Raw genomic sequence first — 20,657 nt, forward strand, 5'->3', positions numbered from 1 at the left:
AAAGCAATTATACTCCAATAAAGATGTTAAAAATTTTTTTTAATTTAAAAAAAAGAGGGAAAGGACACCAGTCACTAATCCATTATGACAACATCTTAAATTGATTATATCTATAAAGATTCTATTTTCAAATAAGGTCACATTCACAGGTACCAGGTACTTGAACATATTTTGGCAGGGGACACAATTCAGCATACAACATGTACTCATCCAGGGTGGTATGCACCAAAGTTTTCTTATACAATAGGATGCACTTAAGGAATAAAAATCCCACCTCCTCCACTGCTGAACCAAAGCAATGTCCATTTTATATATTTTTATATTCTGTAAATAATTGGAGCATGACATTCAATATTCCACCCAGGCAGAGTTCATCATTTCTTCCGTTTGTCCTGTAGAATCTTGAACATTATAGGAGAGCTCACTTTTCACTCTACACTGGAGTCATCTGTTTAGGAAGTTGTCTCCTACAGTAGACTATGAGCTCCGTGAGGGCAAGAACTATGGGTCATTCATCTCTGAATCTCCAGTGCCTAGCTTTATAGATGACACAAAGTCGCTCTTAGTAATTATTGGAGGAAAGAAGGAGGTTGGAAGGAAGGAAGGTACTTGTAAAGTTATAATCTAGTGGGAAGTAGAAAGGTGCTAGTTGCTCAGCATGTCAAAGCCAAGACTATGTCACTTCCTCAGGACTCTCCACTCTCTACTTTGATCTTCTTGGAACTTTGCCAGGGTTTCAATATGCAAAAAATAATACAATCACAAAGTGACTCCATACTTGGTGAGCCTTTAGTGCATCAAAGTAGCTTTTCCTTCCAGAAGCTTCCTGGTCATTCCAACAGCAGCTTAGCACATAAACGGCATGCCAGAGGGGGAAGGAGGGATCAGGGAATACCATGTACAGGCTATGTTTTAGATGATGAATTCCTATAAATTGATCAAGGTTGAACACTAAATATGGCAGATCCCTCAATAGCACTTTCTCTCTTTCCCTCTCTGTCTCTCTCTGTCTCTCTCTCTAGTGGACCAGTATCAGCTAGCATCAGGAAGAATATATAGTTCATTTTAAAGTCTTATGCCTTTACACACCCAACCGATTATAACATCCAGAATAAAAAGCTGAATGCATATGCTTATGTCTACATTCCAGAGGAAGGCAGAGAAGGAAGAGATCAGACATTCACAGGAATTATAGAAAAGGTGGAAGTGTCCTGTGGAATGCACGCCCAGAACAAATTTGGAAGTTTTTGGTGCCCACTCCTCCCCTTCCCCTTTTAACCCCAAAACTAGTTTCTGGTATGCCCTGTGCCAGCCCCACAGTCATGAGAGTCAGGCTGTGATAAACAAATGTAGCATTTATAGGGAGGTTAATAGTAAATGTCAAATTGAATACCATGAAAGAGGACACCAAACAGAATGCCATTCCATGAGGGCAGAGACTTTATCTTGTTCATCAGTGCCTTGAAAAATGCCAAGCACATAGCAGTTACTCAGTAAAAATTTAATGAATTTTGAATAAATTAAATTGATTAACCAGGAAATTGCTATAGGCAGTCAGAGCATGTTATTCAGAAAAGAATACTGGGACCAGAAACCTCTGAAATGAAACTGTTGTCCCAGCAATGCAATGCTCTCCTCACTTGGCAGCAGCAGGTCCAGGAAGGGTAATGTATATCTCCAAGAGGTAGCTAAAGCCTGACAAGCATTCCTTAGCCTAGAGTCAGAGCCCTGCCTCCTCCCTTTCTTGCCTGGCAAGAGGGCTTGGATATCACTGAATTTCCTACTCACAACCTCCTTTTGCTGACTACTCAAAGAGGGCCAAGGCCAAGATTAACAGAACTAATTTTGCTTAGGCTAAACCAATGAAATGGTTTAGCCAAGGAGTATAAAGATCATCACTCCTGCCTTCAGTCCCTGTTCCAGGATCTAGCACCCCCTCATTCCTTTTCCCTTTTTAAAACCACTGGGAAAAAACAGAGATGGGAGATTTGTTAAGCATTGGCTCAACTTTGATTCTTCCTCTTCACATGCTCTGACACCTTATGTAGCTGGCCATTTCAGCCTTAGCATTCAGATCTTCTGGCCTTCCCTAATCCGTCTCTGTGATTAACTCTCTATTCTTTCTTCTCTTTGATTTATTTTAGATACCTGCAGCAGAAAACAACCCTTTTCTTGTTGGAATGCACTATTGGTACTCAAGCCACAGTCCCCGGACCCAGCACTGCAATGTTTGTCGAGGGACCATTCCTGCCTTATCTCGAAATGTTATCATCTGTGAAGGTACATTTCTGATTCCTTTAGGAAGTGGAGCTCAATGGGTGGAGATGGGTGTGAAGGAGCTCATGAGACTTTAGTATCATTGACTCACACTAGGTCACTGATTCTAGTGTAAGGTTAACCCTGACACTTAACAGACAGGGGAAAGGAGACAGGAGGAAACTGGCATGAGGGGGAATTCTCATTAATCAAAAGGGAGGGTTGGGTCTGGGAGGATTGGACAGTACAGTCACAGGTTTGGAAAAATAGAAATCACCTCATTCTTACCATCAATTTCAATTCAAGTCAGGTAATAGAAAATTTGGCTGGGAAGAATACAAAGAAACTGAAATATATGGAAAATAAGCCTTTGGAGTTAAGTCACAACTACTTAGATGCATCTAGGTTCTAACTTTTAGAGCAGCTTAGGGAAGGAAGTTAGAATCTTCATTGTCACCTGATTCACATCCATCTTTTTTTCTTCCTCTTTCACAGTGTGCAAAGTAAAGTCTCACAGATTATGTGCTTTAAGAGCAAGCAAAGATTGCAAATGGAATACATTATCCATTACTGATGACCTCCTCATGCCTGCAGATGAAGTAGTGAGTACCAGCCATGCTTTCTCATAATCACCCTTTTCCATCTCCCATTCAGACATGACACGCAGGGGAAGGAAGGCTTCTTCCTGTTTCCAGACAACCCAAGTAGGCTTCATTCCCAGGCTTATGATCCAACAAATCTAGAAGAATGAAAGCCTTCCCCGCAGCTCCCACCTGTCATTTGTCACTAGCATGGGAGTGGGGAGGGAAGGATGATGGAAAACTTCCTTGGGGTTGTCTAGTGTCCTCCATGGGGTAGTATAGTTATTCCAGCTGGCCCTTCCTCTCCTTATATTTCTAACTTCTACCTCTTGTCTCTTTTTATCCTTCAGAAAACTATGCCCCATCAGTGGGTGGAAGGAAACATATCTGTCAGTTCTCAGTGCGCAGTATGTCACGAGAACTGTGGCAGTTATCAGAGACTTCAAGATTTCCAGTGTCTCTGGTGTAATTCTACGGTAAGACGCTTCTCATCTCTTTGATATTTAGAGAGCTGACTTCTAGAGAAGGGGTGGGTTGGAGTTTGATTGCACCTACACATAGATAGAAATCTCAGAGACCCTTACCCCAAAATAGATTATACAGATTCCATAGTATAGAGCTCAGTATTCTGCCTTTCCAGAATTAGCTATGGAATCTTTGAGAGAAAGATTTAATACTCCCTCTTATCTTTGAAGGTGAGGACTACTAGCAAATGGGAAGAGCTGAATTCTCTTATGACAGTAGGGGCAATTAAAAAGTTAGTTCTGAGTATACCTTTAAGAAACCACCTCCTTTCCTCATTCACCATTTCCTAGGAAATTGCAATCTTTGTTAATTAATAATGGTTAATAATATTAGCACATTATTATTGCCACTATGTATTGAGTGTTTTATATACATGATCTCATTAAATCCTTACAACAACCCTAAACCAGGCCTCGTTGTTCCCATTTACAGAAGAGAGGAAAATGAGGTTCAGAAAAGTGAAGGGATTTGCTCAAGGTCATGAAGCCAGTAAGAAAAAGAGTCTTGATTCATACATAATTGTGTAAAAACTGTGCTCTTAACTACAACATTACCATGCCTTTAAACCAGTGGTTCTCAACTGGGGGTATATTCCCCCACCCGCAGGACACATTTGACAATGTCTGGAGATATTTTTTTATCTAATGATATTCTGATGGAATTTTTTTATTTATCAAGGTATAGTTGATTTACAATATTATGTAAGTTTTAGGTGTACAACATAGTGATTCACAATTTTTAAAGATTATACTCTATTTATATATATTATAAAATATTGGCTATATTCCCTGTGCTGTACTGTATATCCTTGTAGCTTATTTATTTTATGCATAATAATTTGTACCTCTTAATCCCCTACCCCTATCTTATACCTCCCCCAAACTAGTAAACACTAGTTTGTTCTCTATACCTGTGAGTATATATTTTTTGTTAAATTAACTAGTTTTCTTTATTTTTTAGATTTCATATATAAGTGATAACATACAGTATTTGTCTCTCTCTGTCTGACTTATTTCTCTTAGGATAATACCTTCCAGGTCCATCCATGTTGTTGCAGATGGCAAATTTTCACTCTTATTTATGGCTGAGTAGTATTCCATTGTGTGTGTGTGTGTGCGTGTGTGTGTGTGTATGGCACTTGTTCTTTATCCATTCATCTGTTGATAGACACTAAGATTGCTTCCATATCTTCACTATTACGAAGAATGCTGCTGTGAACATTGGGGTGCATGTATCTTTTTGAATTAGTGTTTTCTTTTTCTTCAGATGTATACCCAGAAGCAGAATTGCTGGATCATGTGGTAGCTCTATTTTTAGTTTTCTGAGGAACGTCCATACTGTTCTTCATAGTGGCTGCACTAAATAACATTCCCAAAAACAGTGTAGGAGGGTTCACTTTTCTCTACATCCTCTCCAGCATTTATTATTTGTAGATATTTTGGTGATGGCCATTCTGACTGGTGTGAGGTGATGCCTCGTTGCAGTTTTCATGTGCATTTCCCTGATGATTAGCAATGTTGAGCATCTTTTCATGTTCCTGTTGGCATTCTGTATGTCTCCTTTGGAAAAAAAAGTCTATTTAGGTCTTCTGCCCACTATAAAATTTTTTTTCATTTTATATTGGAGCTTAATTGATTAACAGTGTTGTGTTAGTTTCAGGGATACAGCAAAGTGTTCAATTATTCATATAGATGTATCTATTCTTTTTCAAATTCTTTTCCCATTTAGGGTATTACAGAATATTGAGCAGCATTCCCTATGCTATACAGTAGGTCCTTTTTGGTTATCTATTTCAAATACAGCAGTGTGTACATGTCAATCCCAAACTCCCAGTCTATCTCTCCCCCCGACCCTTCCCCACTGGTAACCATAAGTTCGTTCTCTAAGTCTGTGAATCTGTTTCTATTTTGTAAACAAATTCATTTGTATCACTTTTTTTAGATTCCGCATATAAGAGATAGCATATGATATTTGTCTTCCACCGTCTGACTTACTTCACTTAGTATGATAATCTCCAGGTCCATCCATGTTGACTCAAAAGGCATTATTTCATTCTTTTTAATGGCTGAGTAATATTCCACTGTATATATGTACCACATCTTCCTTATCCATTCATCTGTCGATGGACATTTAGGTTGCTTCCATGTCTTGGCTATTGTAAACAGCACTGCAATGAACATTGGGGTGCATGTATCCTTTTAAACCATGTTTTTCTACAGATATATGCCCAGGAGCAGGATTGCAGGATCATAGGATTCCTCTATTTTTAGTTTTTTAAGGCACATCCATAATGTTCTCCATAGTGGCTCTATCAATTTACATTCCCACCAACAGTGCAAGAGGGCTCCCTTTTCTCCACACCCTCTCCAGTGTTTATTGTTTGTAGATTTTTTGATGATGGCCATTCTGACTGGTGTGAGGTGATACCTCACTGGAGTTTTGATTTGCATTTCTCTAATGATTAGTGATGTTGAGCATCCTTTCATGTACTTGTTGGCAATCTGTATATCTTCTTTGGAAAAATGTCTATTTAAGTTTTCTACCAATTTTTGGATTGAGTTGTTTGTTTTTTTGATATTGAGCTGAATGTGATGCTTGTAAATTTTGGAAATTAATCCTTTGTCAGTTGCTTCTTTTGCAAATATTTTCTCCCATTCTGAGGGTTGTCCTTTCATCTTGTTTATGATTTCCATTGCTGTGCAAAAGATTTTAAGTTTCATCACATCCCATTTGTTTATTTTTGCCTTTATTTCCCTTACTCTAGGATGTGGGTCAAAAAAGATCATGCTGTGATTTATGTCAAAGAGTGTTCTTTCTATGTTTTCCTCTAAGAGTTTTATAGTGTCTGGTCTTACATTTAAGTCTTTAATCCATTTTGAGTTTATTTTTGTGTATGGTGTTAGGGAGTGTTCTAATTTCATTCTTTTATAAATAGCTGTCCAGTTTCCCCAGAACCACTTATTGAAGAGACTGTCTTTTCTCCATTGTATATTCTTGCCTCCTTTGGCAAAGATAAGGTGACCATATGTGCATGGGTTTATCTCTGGGCTTTCTATCCTGTTCCATTGTTCTATATTTCTGTTTCTGTGCCAGTAACATACTGTCTTAATTACTGTAGCTTTGTAGTATAATCTGAAGTCAGGCAGCCTGATTCCTCCAGATCCATTTTTCTTTCTCAAGATTGCTTTGGCTATTCGGGGTCTTATGTGTTTCCATATCAATTGTAAAATTTTTTGTTCTACTTCTGTGAAAAGTGCCACTGGTAGTTTGATAGAGATTGCATTGAATCTGTAGATTGCTTTGGGAAGTATAGTCATTTTCACATGTTGATTCTTCCTATCCAAGAACATGATATATCTCTCCACCTGTTTGTTCATCTTTAATTTCTTTCATCAGTGTTTTATAGTTTTCTGCATACAGGCCTTTGGTCTCCTTAGGTAGTTTTATTCCTACATGTTTTATTCTTTTTATTGCAATGGTAAGTGAGAGGGTTTCCTTAATTTCTCTTTCAGATTTTTCACTATTAGTGTATAAGAATGCCAGAGACTTCTGTGCACTAATTTTGTATCCTGCTACTCTACCAAATTCATTGATTAGCTCTACTAGTTTTCCGGTAGCATCTTTAGGATTTTCTATGTGTAGTATCATGTGATCTGCAAAGAGTGACTGTTTTACTTCTTCTTTTCCGATTTGGATTCCTTTTATTTTTTTTCTTCTCTGATTGCCGTGGCTAAAATGTCCAAAACTATGTTGAATAATAGTGATGACAGTGGGCAACATTGTCTTGTTCCTGACCTTAGTGGAAATGGTTTCAGTTTTTCACCACTGAGAATGATGTTGGCTATGGATTTCTCATATATGGCCTTTATTATGTTGAGGTAAGTTCCCTCTATGTCTACTTTCTTTAGAGTTTTTATCATAAATGGGTGTTGAATTTTGTTGAAAGCTTTGTCTGCATCTATTGAGATGATCATATGGTTTTTCTCCTTCAATTTGTTAATATGGTGTATCACGTTGATTGATTTGCATATATTGAAGAATCCTTGCTTTCCTGGAATAAACCCCACTTGATCATGGTGTATTATCCTTTTAATGTGCTGTTGGATTCTGTTTTCTAGTATTTTGTTGAGGATTTTTGCATCTATGTTCATCAGTGGTATTGGCATGTAGTTTTCTTTCTTTGTGACATCCTTGTCTGGTTTTGGTATCAAGGTGATGGTGGCCTCGTAGAAGGAGTTTGGGAGTGTTCCTCCCTCTTCTATATTTTGGAAGAGTTTGTGAAGGATAGGTGTTAGCTCGTCTCTAAATGTTTGGTAGAATTCTCCTGTGAAGGCATCTAGTCCTGAGCTTTTGCTTGTTGGAAGATTTTTAATCACAGTTTCGATTTCAGTGCTTGTGATTGGTCTGTTCATATTTTCTATTTCTTCCTGATTCAGTCTTGGCAGGTTATGCATTTCTAAGAATTTGTCCATTTCTTCCAGGTGGTCCATTGTATTGGCATAGAGTTGCTTGTAGTAATCTCTCATGATCTTTTGTATTTCTGCAGTGTCAGTTGTTACTTCTCCTTTTTCATTTCTAATTCTATTGATTTGAGTTTTCTCCCTTTTTTTCTTGATGAGTCTGGCTAATGGTTTATCAAATGTGTTTATCTTCTGAAAGAACCAACTTTTAGTTTTATTGATCTTTGCTATCATTTTGTTCATTTCTTTTTCATTTATTTCTGATCTAATCTTTATGATTTCTTTCCTTCTGCTAACTTTGGAGGTTTTTTTGTTCTTCTTTCTCTAATTGCTTTAGGTGTAAGGTTAGGTTGTTTATTCGAGATGTTTTCTGTTTCTTAAGGTAGGATTGTATTGCTATAAACGTCCTTCTTAGAAACGCTTTTGCTGCATCCCATAGATTTTGGGTCATCGTGTCTCCATTGTGATTTGTTTCTAGGTATTTTTTGATTCCCTCTTTGATGTCTTCAGTGATCACTTCGTTATAAGTAGTGTATTGTTTATTATTTTTTACATCTTTATTGGAGTATAATTGCTTTAAAATTGTGTGTTAGTTTCTGATTTATAACAAGTGAATCAGGTATACATATACATATGTTCCCATATCTCTTCCCTCTTGCGTCTCCCTCCCTCCCACCCTCCCTATCCCACCCCTCTAGGTGGTCACAAAGCACTGAGCTGATCTCCGTGTGCTATGTGGCTACTTCCCACTAGCTATCTATTTTATGTTTGGTAGTGTATATATGTCCATGCCACTCTCTCAGTTTGGCACAGCTTACCCTTCCCCCTCCCCATATCCTCAAGGCCATTCTATAGTAGGTCTGTGTCTTTATTCTCCTCTTACCCGTAGGTTCTTCATGACATTTTTTTCTTAGATTCCATATGTATCTGTTAGCATACGGTATTTGTTTTTCTCTTTCTGACTTACTTCACTCTGTATGACAGACTCTGAATCCATCCACCTCAGTACAAATAACCCAATTTCATTTCTTTTTATGGCTGAGTAATATTCCATTGTATATATGTGCCACATCTTCTTTATCCATTAGTGTATTGTTTAGCCTCCATGTGTTTGTGTTTTTTACAGATCTTTTCCCGTAATTGATATCTAGTCTCATAGCGCTGTGGTCGGAAAAGATAGTTGATACGATTTCAATTTTCTTAAAGTACCAAGGCTTGATTTGTGACCCAAGATATGATCTATCCTGGAGAATGTTCCATGAGCACTTGAGAAAAATGTTTATTCTGCTGTTTTTGGATGGAATGTCCTATAAATATTAATTAAGTCCATCCTCTTTAATGTATCATTTAGAGCTCGTGTTTCCTTATTTATTTTCATTTTGGATGATCAGTCCATTGGTGAAAGTAGGGTGTTAAAGTTCCCTACTATGAATGTGTTACTGTCGATTTCCCCTTTTATGGCTGTTAGCATTTGCCTTATGTATTGGGGTGCTCCTATGTTGGGTGCATAAATATTTACAATTGTTATATCTTCTTCATGGATCAATCCCTTGATCATTATGTAGTGTCCTTCTTTGTCCCTTGTAATAGTCTTTATTTTAATGTCTGTTTTGTCTGATATGAGAAGTGCTACTCCAGCTTTCTTTTGGTTTCCATTTGCATGGTATATCTTTTAACATCTCCTCACTTTCAGTCTGTATGTGTCCCTAGGTCTGAAGTGGGTCTCTTGTAGACAACATATATATGGTTCTTGTTTTTGTGTCCATTCAGCCAATCTGTGTCTTTTGGTGGGACCATTTAATCCATTTACATTTAAGGTAATTATCAGTATGTATGTTCCTGTTACCATTTTATTAATTGTTTTGGGTTTGTTATTGTAGGTCTTTTCCTTCTCTTGTGTTTCTTGCCTAGAGAAGTTCCTTTAGCATTTGTTGTAAAGCTGGTTTGGTGGTGCTGAACTCTCTCAGCTTTTGCTTGTCTGTAGAGTTTTTAATTTCTCCATCAAATCTGAATGAGATCCTAGCTGCATAGAGTAATCTTGGTTGTAGGTTGTTCTCCTTCATCACTTTAAATATGTCCTGCCAGTCCCTTCTGGCTTGCAGAGTTTCTGCTGAGAGATCAGCTGTTAACCTTATGGGGATTCTCTTGTGTGTTATTTGTTGTTTTTCCCTTGATGCTTTTAATATGTTTTCTTTGTATTTAATTTTTGACAGTTTGATTACTGTGTCTTGGCATGTTTCTCCTTGGATTTTTCCTGTATGGGACTCTCTGTGCTTCCTGGACTTGATTAACTATTTCCTTTCCCATATTAGGGAAGTTTTCAACTATAATCTCTTCAAATATTTTCTCAGTCCCTTTCTTTTTCTCTTCTTCTTCTGGGACCCTTATAATTTGAATGTTGGTGTGTTTAATGTTGTCCCAGAGGTCTCTGAGACTGTCCTCAATTCTTTTCATTCTTTTTTCTTTATTCTGCTCTGCAGTAGTTATTTCCACTATTTTATCTTCCAGGTCATTTGTCCGTTCTTCTGCCTCAGTTATTCTGCTATTGATCCCCTCTAGAGTATTTTTCACTTCATTTATTGTGTTGTTCATCATTGCTCGTTTCATCTTTAGTTCTTCTAGGTCCTTGTTAAATGTTTCTTGAATTTTCTCTGTTCTATTTCCAAGATTTTGGATCATCTTTACTATCATTATTCTGAATTCTTTTTCAGGTAGACTGCCTATTTCCTCTTCATTTGTTAGGTCTGGTGGGTTTTCATCTTGCTCCTTCATCTGCTGTGTGTTTCTCTGTCTTCTCATTTTGCTTATCTTACTGTGTTTGGGGTCTCCTTTTTGCAGGCTGCAGGTTCGTAGTTCCCGTTGTTTTTGGTGTCTGTCCCCAGTGGCTAAAGTTGGTTCAGTGGGTTGTGTAGGCTTCCTGGTGGAGGGGACTAGTGCCTGTGTTCTGGTGGATGAGGCTGGATCTTGTCTTTCTGGTGGGCAGGTCCACATCTGGTGGTGTGTTTTGGGGTGTCTGTGGACTTATTATGATTTTAGGCAGCCTCTCTGCTAATGGGTGGGGTTGTGTTCCTGCCTTGCTAGTTGTTTGTCATTGTGTGTCCAGCACTGTAGCTTGCTGGTCGTTGAGTGAAGCTGGGTGTTTGTGTTGAAATGGAGATCTCTGGGAGATTTCCGCCATTTGATATTACATGGAACTGGGAGGTCTCTTGTGGACCAGTGTCCTGAAGTTGGCTCTCCCACCTCAGAGGCACAGCAGTGACTCCTGGCTGCAGCATCAAGAGCTTTTCATCCACACGGCTCAGAATAAAAGCAAGAAAAAGTAGAAAGAAAGAAAGAAAGAAAGAAAGAATGAGGATAAAATGAAATTAAATAAAGTAAGATAAAATAAAATAAAGTTATTAAAATAAAAAAATAATTATTAAGGAAAAAAAATTTTTTAATGTAAGAAAAAATACAGACGGACAGAACCCTAGGACAAATGATGAAATCAAAGCTATACAGACAAAATCTCACACAGAAGAATACACATACACACTCATAAAAAGAGGAAAAGGGGAAAAAATAATAAATCTTCCTCTCAAAGTCCACATCCTCAATTTGGGATGATTCGTTATCTGTTCAGTTATTCCACCAATGCAGGGTACATCAAGTTGATTGTGGAGATTTAATCTGCTGCTCCTGAGGCTGCTGGGAGAAATTTCCCTTTCTCTTTTTTCGCACTGTTGCCGGGGCTCAGCTTTGGATATGTCCATGCCTCTGCATGTAGGTCGCCGGAGGGCATCTGTTCTTCGCTCAGACAGGACGGGGTTAAAGGAACAGCTTATTCAGGGGCTCTGGCTCACTCAGGCTGGGGGGAGGGAGGGGTACGGATGTAGGGCGAGCCTGCGGCTACAGAGGCTGACGGGACCATTGCACCAGCCTGAGGCATGCTGTGCATTCTCCTGGCGAAGTTGTCCCTGGATCCTGGGACTCTGGCAGTGGCGGGCTGCACAGGCTCCCCGGAACGGAGGTGTGGATAGTGACCTGTGCTCGCACACAGGCTTCTTGGTGGCAGCAGCAGCAGCCTTAGGGTCTCATGCCTGTCTCTGAAGTCCGCGCTGTTAGCCGCAGCTCACGCCCATCTCTGGAGCTTCTTTACGCAGCGCTCTTAATCCCCTCTCCTTACGCACCAGGAAACAAAGGGGGAAGAAAAAGTCTTTTGCCTCTTCGGCAGGTCCAGACTTTTTCCTGGACTCCCTCCCAGCTAGCCGTGGTGCACTAACCCCCTGCAGGCTGTGTTCACGCTGCCAGTCCTCTCCCTGCACTCTGTCCGAAGCCCAAACCTCAGCTCCCAGCCCCGCCCACACTGGCACGTGAGCAGACAAGCCTCTCGGGCTGGTGAGTGCCAGTCGGAACCAATCCTCTGGGCGGGAACCTCTCCGCTTTGCCCTCCGCACCCCTGTTGCTGTGCTCTCCTCCGCGGCTCTGAAGCTTTCCCCCTCCGTCACCCACAGTCTCCGCCCGTGAAGGGGCTTCCTAGTGTGTGGAAACCTTTCCTCCTTCACAGCTCCCTCCCACTGGTGCAGGTCCTGCCCCTATTCTTTTGTCTCTGTTTATTCTTTTTTATTCTGCCCTACCCAGGTAGGTGGGGAGTTTCTTGCCTTTTGGGAGGTCTGAGGTCTTCTGCCAGCGTTCAGTGGGTTTTCTCTAGGAGTTGTTCCACGTGTAGATGTATTTCTGATGTATCTGTGGGGAGGAAGGTGATCTCTGCGTCTTACTCTTCCGCCATCTTCCCCCTCTCCTAGGTATTTTTTGATACTATTTTAAACAAGATTTTTTTTTGCTTTCTCTTTCTACTATTTCATTATTAGTGTATAGAAATGCAACAGATTTCTGTGTATTAATCTCATATCCTAGTACTTTGCTGACATGATTTATTAGTTTAATAGTTTTTGTGTGGAGACTTTAGTGTTCTATATATAGAGTATAATGTCATCTGCAAATAATGACAGTTTTACCCCTTCCCTTCCAATCTGGATACCTTTTATTTCTTTTTCTTGTCTCAATGCTGTGGCCAGAACTTCTAATGCTACCTTAAATAGAAGTGGTGAGAGTGGCCATACTTGTCTTATTCCTGAATTTGACAGGAAGGCTTTCAGCTTTTCTCCATTGAGTATTAAGTTTGCTGTGAGTTGGCTGTAAACAGCCTTTATTATATTGAGATATGTTCCCTCTATACCCACTTTGATGAGAATTGTTATGTTGAATTTTGTCAAATGCTTTTTATACATCTATTGAGATGATCATGTGGTATTTGTGTTTCTTTTTGTTAATGTGCTGTATCACATTGATTTTTTTAACATCTTTATTGGAGTATAATTGCTTTACAATGGTGTGTTAGGTTCTGCTTTATAACAAAGTGAATCAGTTATACATATACATATGTTCCCATATCTCTTCCCTTTTGCATCTCCCTCCCTCCCACCCTCCCTATCCCACCCCTCTAAGTGGTCACAAAGCACCGAGCTGATCTCCGTGTGCTATGTGGCTGCTTTCCACTAGCTATCTATTTTATGTTTGGTAGTGTATATATGTCCATGCCACTCTCTTACTTTGGCACAGCTTACCCTTCCCCCTCCCCATATCCTCAAGTCCATTCTCTAGTAGGTCTGTGTCTTTATTCCCGTCTTACCCCTAGGTTCTTCATGACCTTTTTTTTTCTTAGATTCCATATATATGTGTTAGCATATGGTATTTGTCTTTCTCTTTCTGACTTATTTCACTCTGTATGACAGACTCTAGGTCCATCCACCTCACTAAAAATAACTCAATTTCATTTCTTTTTCTGGCTGAGTAATATTCCATTGTATATATGTGCCACATCTTTATCCATTCACCCGATGATGGACACTTAGGTTGCTTCCATCACCTGGGTATTGTAAATAGAGCTGCAATGAACATTTTGGTACATGACTCTTTTTGAATTATGGGTTTCTCAGGGTATATGCCCAGTAGTGAGATTGCTAGGTCGTATGGTAGTTCTATTTGTAGTTTTTTAAGGAACCTCCATACTATTCTCCATAGTGGCTGTATCAGTTTACATTCTCACCAGCAGTGCAAGAGGGTTCCCTTTTCTCCACACCCTCTCCAGCATTTATTTTTTCTAGATTTTTTGATGATGGCCATTCTGACCGGTGTGAGGTGATATCTCATTGTAGTTTTTATTTGCATTTCTCTCATGATTAATGATGTTGAGCATTCTTTCATGTGTTTGTTGGCAATCTGTATATCTTCTTTGCAGAAATGTTTAATTAGGTCTTCTGCCCAGTTTTGGATTGGGTTGTTTTTTGTTTTGTTTTGTTTGTTTGTTTGTTTTTGTGGTACATGGGTCTCTCACTGTTGTGGCCTCTCTTGTTGCAGAGCACAGGCTCTGGACATGCAGGCTCAGCGGCCATGGCTCACGGGCCCAGCCGCTCCACAGCATGTGGGATCTTCCCCATCCGGGGTACGAACCCATGTCCCCTGCATCGGCAGGCAGACTCTCAACCACTGCACCACCAGGGAAGCCCTGGGTTGTTTGCATTTGTTATTGAGCTGCATGAGCTTCTTGTAAATTTTAGAGATTAATCCTTTGTCAATTGCTTCATTTGCAAATATTTTCTCGCATTCTGAGGGTTGTCTTTTGGTCTTGTTTATGGTTTCCTTTGCTGTGCAAAAGCTTTGAAGTTTCATTAGGTCCCATTTGTTTATTTTTGTTTTTATTTCCATTTCTCTAGGAAGTGGGTCAAAAAGGATCTTGCTGTGATTTATATCATAGAGCGTTCTGCCTATGTTTTCCTCTAAGAGTTTGATAGTTTCTGGCCTTACATTTAGGTCTTTAATCCATTTTGAGCTTATTTTTGTGTATGATGTTAGTGAGTGTTGTAATCTCATACTTTTACATGTAGCTGTCCAGTTTTCCCCTCACCACTTATTGAAGAGGCTGTCTTTTCTCCACTTTATATTCTTGCCTCCTTTATCAAAGATAAGGTGACCATATGTGTGTGGGTTTATCTCTAGGCTTTCTATCCTGTTCCATTGAGAGCTCCATCTCAACACCAAGACCCAGAGAACTCCATCTCAACACATTGATTGATTTGCGTATGTTGAACCACTCTTGTGACCCTGGAATGAATACAAATTTATCGTCATGTATGATCCTTTTTATGTATTGTAAGATTTGGTTTTCTAATATTTGGTTGAGGCTTTTTACACCTACATTCATCAAAGATATTGGCCCATGATTTTCTTTTTTGTAGTGTTTTGTCTGGTTTTGGTATCAGGGTAATGGTGGCCTTATAGACTGAATTTGGGAGTGTTCCCTCTTCTTCAATATTTTGGAATAGTTTGAGAATATAGATGTTAACTCTTCTCTAAATGTTTGGTAGAATTCACTTGTGAAGCTATCTGGTCCTGAACTTTTTTTTTTGAGAGTAATGTTTTATTACTGATTCAATTTCATTACTAGTAAGTGGTCTATTCATATTTTCTATTTCTTCCTGGTTCGGTCTTGGGAAATTGTACATTTCTAGGAATTTGTCCATTTCTTCTACATTGTCATATAATTGTTCATAGGAGTCTCTTATGCTCCTTTGTGTTTCTGTGCTGTCAGTTGTAAATTCTCCTTTTTCATTTCTGATTTTATCTGCTTGGACACTCTTCTTTATTAGTCTGGCTAAAGTTTTATCAATTTTGTTTTTTAAAAGAACCAGCTTTTAGTTTCATTGATCTTTTCCATTTTTTAGTTTCTATTTCATGTATTTCTTCTCTGATCTTTCTCATTTATATCCTTCTACTAACTTTGGGTTATGTTTGTTTTTCTTTTTCTAGCTCCTTTAGGTGTAAAGTTAGATTGTTTATATGAGATTTTTCCTCTTTCCTGGGGCAGCCTTGTATCACTATAAACTTCACCCTTAGAACTGCTTGTGCTGCATCCCATAGATTTTGGATCATTGTGTTTTCATTTTCACTTGTCTCCAGGTATTTTTTAATTTCCTCTTTGATTTTTTCAGTGATCCATTGGTCGTTTAATAGTATAGTATTTAGTTTCCACATGTTTAAGTATTTTGCAGCTTTTTCTCATAGTTGATATCTAGTCTCATAGTATTGTGGTCGGAAAAGATGTTTGATATAATTTCAATTTTCTTAAATATACTGAGATTTCTTTTTCAGTCTAATATGTGATCTATTCTGGAGAATTTTCCGTGTGCAGTTGAAAATAATTTATTTTCTGCTGCTTTTGAATGGAATTTATATATGTATATATATATCCATTTTGTCTGATGTGTTAAGGACAGCATTTCCTTATTGGTTTTCTATTTTCTATCTGGATGATCTCTTCATTGATGTAAGTGGGTTGTTAAAAACCCCTCCTATTATTGTAAATTTCTCCCTTCATGCCTGCTAATATTTGCTTCATGTATTTATTTGCTCTTATGTTGAGTGTATATATATTTTCAATTATTATATCTTCTTCTTGGATTGATCCCTCTATCATTACATAATGTCCTTCTTTGTCTCATGTTACAGTCTTTGTTGTAAACTCTATTTTGTCTGATATAAGTATTGATACCCTGGCTTTCTTTTAATTTTCATTTGCATTGGATAGTGTTTTCCATCCTCTCACTTTCAGTCTGTGTGTGTCTTTAGATCTGAAGTGAGTTTCTTGTAGGTGCATATATATGTGCCTTGTTTTTTATCCCTTCAGCCACTCTGTATTCTGTTTGGAGCAGTTAGTCCATTTAAATTTAAAGTGATTATTGATAGGTATGTACTTATTGCTATTTTGTTAATTGTTTTAGGGTTGTTTTTTGTAGTTCATTTTGTTCCTTTCTTCTTCTTTTGCTCCCTTCCCTTGTAATTTGAAGACTACCTTTAGTGTTATGTTTGGATTCCTTTCTCTTTTTTGTATGTATCTATTATAGATTTTTGGTTTGAGGGTACCATGAGGTTTAGATATAGCTGTGTGTGTGTGTGTGTGTGTGTGTGTGTGTGTGTATTATATATATATATATATAAATATAATTATTTTGGTTTTGATCTCTTAAGCACATATGCATTTTAACAACCCTGCATTCCCCCCTTCAAGTTTGCTCTTTTTGACATCAGATTTTACATTTTTTGTTTTGTTTATCCCTTAACTGCTTATTGTGGATATATATGGTTTTCCTACTTTTTCTTCCTACTACCCTTATACATCATTAATACTACCTTTACTATATATTTTCCTTTACCAATGAGATTTTTCCTTTTGTGATTTTCATATCTCTAGTTGTGGCCTTGTCTGCTTACAGAAGTCCCATCAACGTTTCTTGTAAAGGTGGTTTTGTGATGCTGAACTCTTAGCTTTTGCTTATCTGTAACCCTTTTGATCTCTCCATCAAATCCAAATAAAATCCTGGCCAGGTAGAAAATTCTTGGTTGTAGGTTTCCTCCTTTCATCACTTTAAACATATTGTGCCCCTCCCTTCTGGCCTGCAGTTTCTGCTGAAAAGTCAGCTGATAGCCTTATGGGAGTTCCCTTGTACATAACTTGTTGCTTTTCCCTTGCTGCTTTTAATATTCCCTCTTATCTTTAATTTTTCCATTTTAATTACAATGTGTCTTGGTGTGGTCCTCTTGAGGTCAAGCTTGTTTGGGACTCTCTGTGAATCCTCAACTTGGATATTTGTTTCCTTTCCCAGGTTAGGGAAGTTTTCAGCTATTATGTCTTCAGATAAGTTCTTTGCCTCTTTCTCTCTTTTTCCTTCTGAGACCCCTATAATGTGAATGTTACTACACTTGATGTTGTTTCAGAGGTTTCTTAAACTGTCCTCATTTCTTTTTATTCATTTTTCTTTATTCTGTTCAGCTTCAGTGATTTCCACTCCTCTGTCTTCCAAATTGCTGATATGTTCCTCTGTATCTCACTTAAGCTACTGCTGATTCCTTCTAGTGTATTTTTTATTTCAGTTATTGTTTTCTTCTTCATCTCTGTTTGGTTCTTCTCTTTGTTGTGTAACTCTTTGTTGAATACTTCTAACTTTTCACTCTGTTCATCCAATCTTTTCCTGAGTTCATTGAACATCTTTATGTCATTACCTTGAACTCTTTATTGTGTATGTTGCTTACTTCCACTTCATTTAGTTCTTTTTCCTGGATTTTATCTTGTTCCTTCATTTTGAATATGTTCCTCTGTCACCTTATTTTGCCTAATTTGCTGTTTTTATTTCTATGTATTCGTAGGTTGGTTATATTTCCCGACCTTGGAGAACTGGCCTTTTGTAGGAGACATCTTATGTGTCCCAGCAGTGCACTCTGCTCTGGTCACCAGAACTATATGCTCTAGGGTTGTCCCCTATGTGGGCTTCATGGGTCTTTCTGTTGTGGTGTGCTGACTGCTGTGGGTGGTCTGGTAGGCTGGTTGGCACCTGGTCTGGTTGGTTGCCAGGCCTCACCTTGTGTGCAGACTGCCAGTTGCAGGTGGGTGGGACCAGGTCATGAAGCAGCTGGCTATCAAACCGTTTTGGGGGGGGCAGGGCTAGTGCTGGCCTACTGGTCAGCAAAGCTGGGTTCTGTGGTGGTAGGTTGCAGGACCAGTGGTCCTTGGTCTAGTGTTGGCTTGCTAGTAGGCAGGGCTGCTTCCTGACACAGCTGACTGCAGCATCTGGGGTGTCCCAAAGCTGGTGTCAGTGTGCTGAGTGTGGCTGTATCCCAGGGTGATTGTCTGAGGGGTCCAAGGTGTCTCAGAGCTGGTGTTGGTCTGCTGGTGGGCAGGGCTGAGGCTCAAGGGGTTCTGGGGCTAGTGCCAGTTCACTGTTTGGTATATCCATGTCCCAGGGTCTCTGGCTGCAGGGCCTTGGGGGTCCTGGAGTTGGTGTGTTGACCTCCTTGTTGGGCAGAGTTGGGGCCCAGGGTGCCCTGGGGCTGGTGTGTGCCCACTCGTTGGTGAGGCTGCTCCCAGTGCTAGTGCTGGACCACTGATTTGAAGGACCAGTTCTGGGATCTCTGGATGCAGGGCCCTGATTTTCCTGGAGTTGGTGCTGGTCCATTGGTGGTGAGACTGGATCCCTGTGGCTAGCTGTGAGGGCCCCCATGGAGTCCAGTGGCTAGGTCCAGTGCACTGGTGTGTGGGGCCGGGTCCTGGGCCCTCTGATGTAAGGGTTGGATCACAGGTGGCTGTGGGCTCAGGAGGTCTTAATGCAGCCCCCCTGCTTTTGGGTGGGGCAGTGTCCATGCCTGACTAGCTACTTCTTCTGAAGCATCTCAGTACTGGTGCCAAGAGGCTGACAGTTGGGGCTACGTCTCTGTGCTAATAAGCTGGAATGAAGATGCCAAAATGGCCCTTGCCAGCACCAGTGTCCATGTGGTATAACGCACTCCCAATAATGGGTGCTGCCAGTGTCTATGTCCCCAGCGTGAGTTCCAGTTGACCCTCTCTGGGAGGCTCTCTAAGATCAGCAGGTGGGTCTGACCCAGGATGCTTTCAAACTACCACTTCTGACTTCGTTCCCAAAGCATGTGAGATTTTATGTGCACCCTTTAAGAGTGGAATCTCTTTCCCCACCTTCCTCCGGCTCTGCTGCTGACCTTCAAAGCCAAACTGTCTGGGGGCTTGTCTTCCTGGTGCAGGAACCCTGGGTTTGGAAACCCAATGAGGGGCTGAGGCCCTTTGCTCTATGGGGAGAACCTCTACAATTATAATTATCCTCCCACTTGTGGGTCACCCACACAGGGATATGGCTCTCGACTGTACTGTGTCTCCACTCCCCTAACCATTTCATTGTGGTTCCTTCTTTATCTCTTTAATTGTAACACTTTCATGCTAATCTTCTGGTCTTTCTCATCAATAATTGCTCTGTAAGTAGTTCTAATTTCTAGTGTGCCTGTTCAAGGAGGCAAGCTCAGGGTGTTCCTTCTCTGCCATCTTGACCGATCCCGACTGTTGATGACACAATATTATATAGAGAAAACCATAAAGACTCCACCAAAAAACTGTTAGCATTAAAAAAAATTCTGTAAAGTTGTAGGATTCAAAATCAATATACATTTAGGTCGCTTCCATGTCTTGGCTATTGTAAACAGTGCTGCAATGAACATTGGGGTGCATGTATCTTTTTGAATTATGGTTTTCTCTGGGTATATGCCCAGGAGTGCAATTGCTGGGTCATAGGGCAGCTTTATTTTTAGTTTTCTAAGAAACCTCCATACTGTTCTCTGTAGTGGCTGTACCAATTTACATTCCGACAAAAAGTATAAGAGGGTTCCTGTTTCTCCACACCCTCTCCAGCATTTATTGATTATAGATATTTTAATGATGCCCAATCTGACTGGTGTGAAGTGATATCTCATTGTAGTTTTGATTTATATTTCCCTAATAATTATCAATGTTGAGCATCTTTTCATGTGCCTCCTGGCCACCTGTATGTCTTCTTTGGGGAAATGTCTATTTAGGTTTTCTGACCATTTTTCAATTGGGTTGTTTGTTTCTTTTGTTTGTTTGTTTGCTTTGTTTTGTTTTGCTGTATGCGGGCCTCTCACTGTTGTGGCCTCTCCCCTGCGGAGCACAGGCTCCGGACGTGCAGGCTCAGCGGCCATGGTACACGGGCCCAGCTGCTCCGTGGCATGTGGGATCTTCACGGACTGGAGCATGAACCCATGTCCCCTGCATTGGCAGGCAGATTCTCAACCACTGTGCCACTAGGGAAGCCCTGTTTTTTTGATATTGAGCCTCATGAGCTGTTTGTAAATTTTGGAGCGTAATCCCTTGTCAGTTGCATTGTTTGCAAGTATTTTCTCCCATTCTGTGGGTTTTCATTTCATTTTGTCTATGGTTTCT

General features: G+C 39.8%; 1 protein-coding gene across 1 annotated transcript in view; it reads left to right on the top strand.

Annotated features, from left to right (window-relative positions):
* DGKK (diacylglycerol kinase kappa) overlaps positions 1-20,657 on the top strand; it is a 160,139-nt gene that overhangs the window by 87,795 nt on the left and 51,687 nt on the right. The window contains exons 5-7 of the mRNA XM_060138458.1: positions 2,145-2,280; positions 2,752-2,855; positions 3,188-3,313. Coding sequence (XP_059994441.1) covers positions 2,145-2,280; positions 2,752-2,855; positions 3,188-3,313 — 366 coding nt within the window. The remainder of the gene's footprint in view (positions 1-2,144; positions 2,281-2,751; positions 2,856-3,187; positions 3,314-20,657) is intronic.

Source organism: Lagenorhynchus albirostris, chromosome X (genome assembly GCF_949774975.1).
Source record: "Lagenorhynchus albirostris chromosome X, mLagAlb1.1, whole genome shotgun sequence".
In the NCBI taxonomy this organism is placed as follows: domain Eukaryota; kingdom Metazoa; phylum Chordata; class Mammalia; order Artiodactyla; family Delphinidae; genus Lagenorhynchus; species Lagenorhynchus albirostris.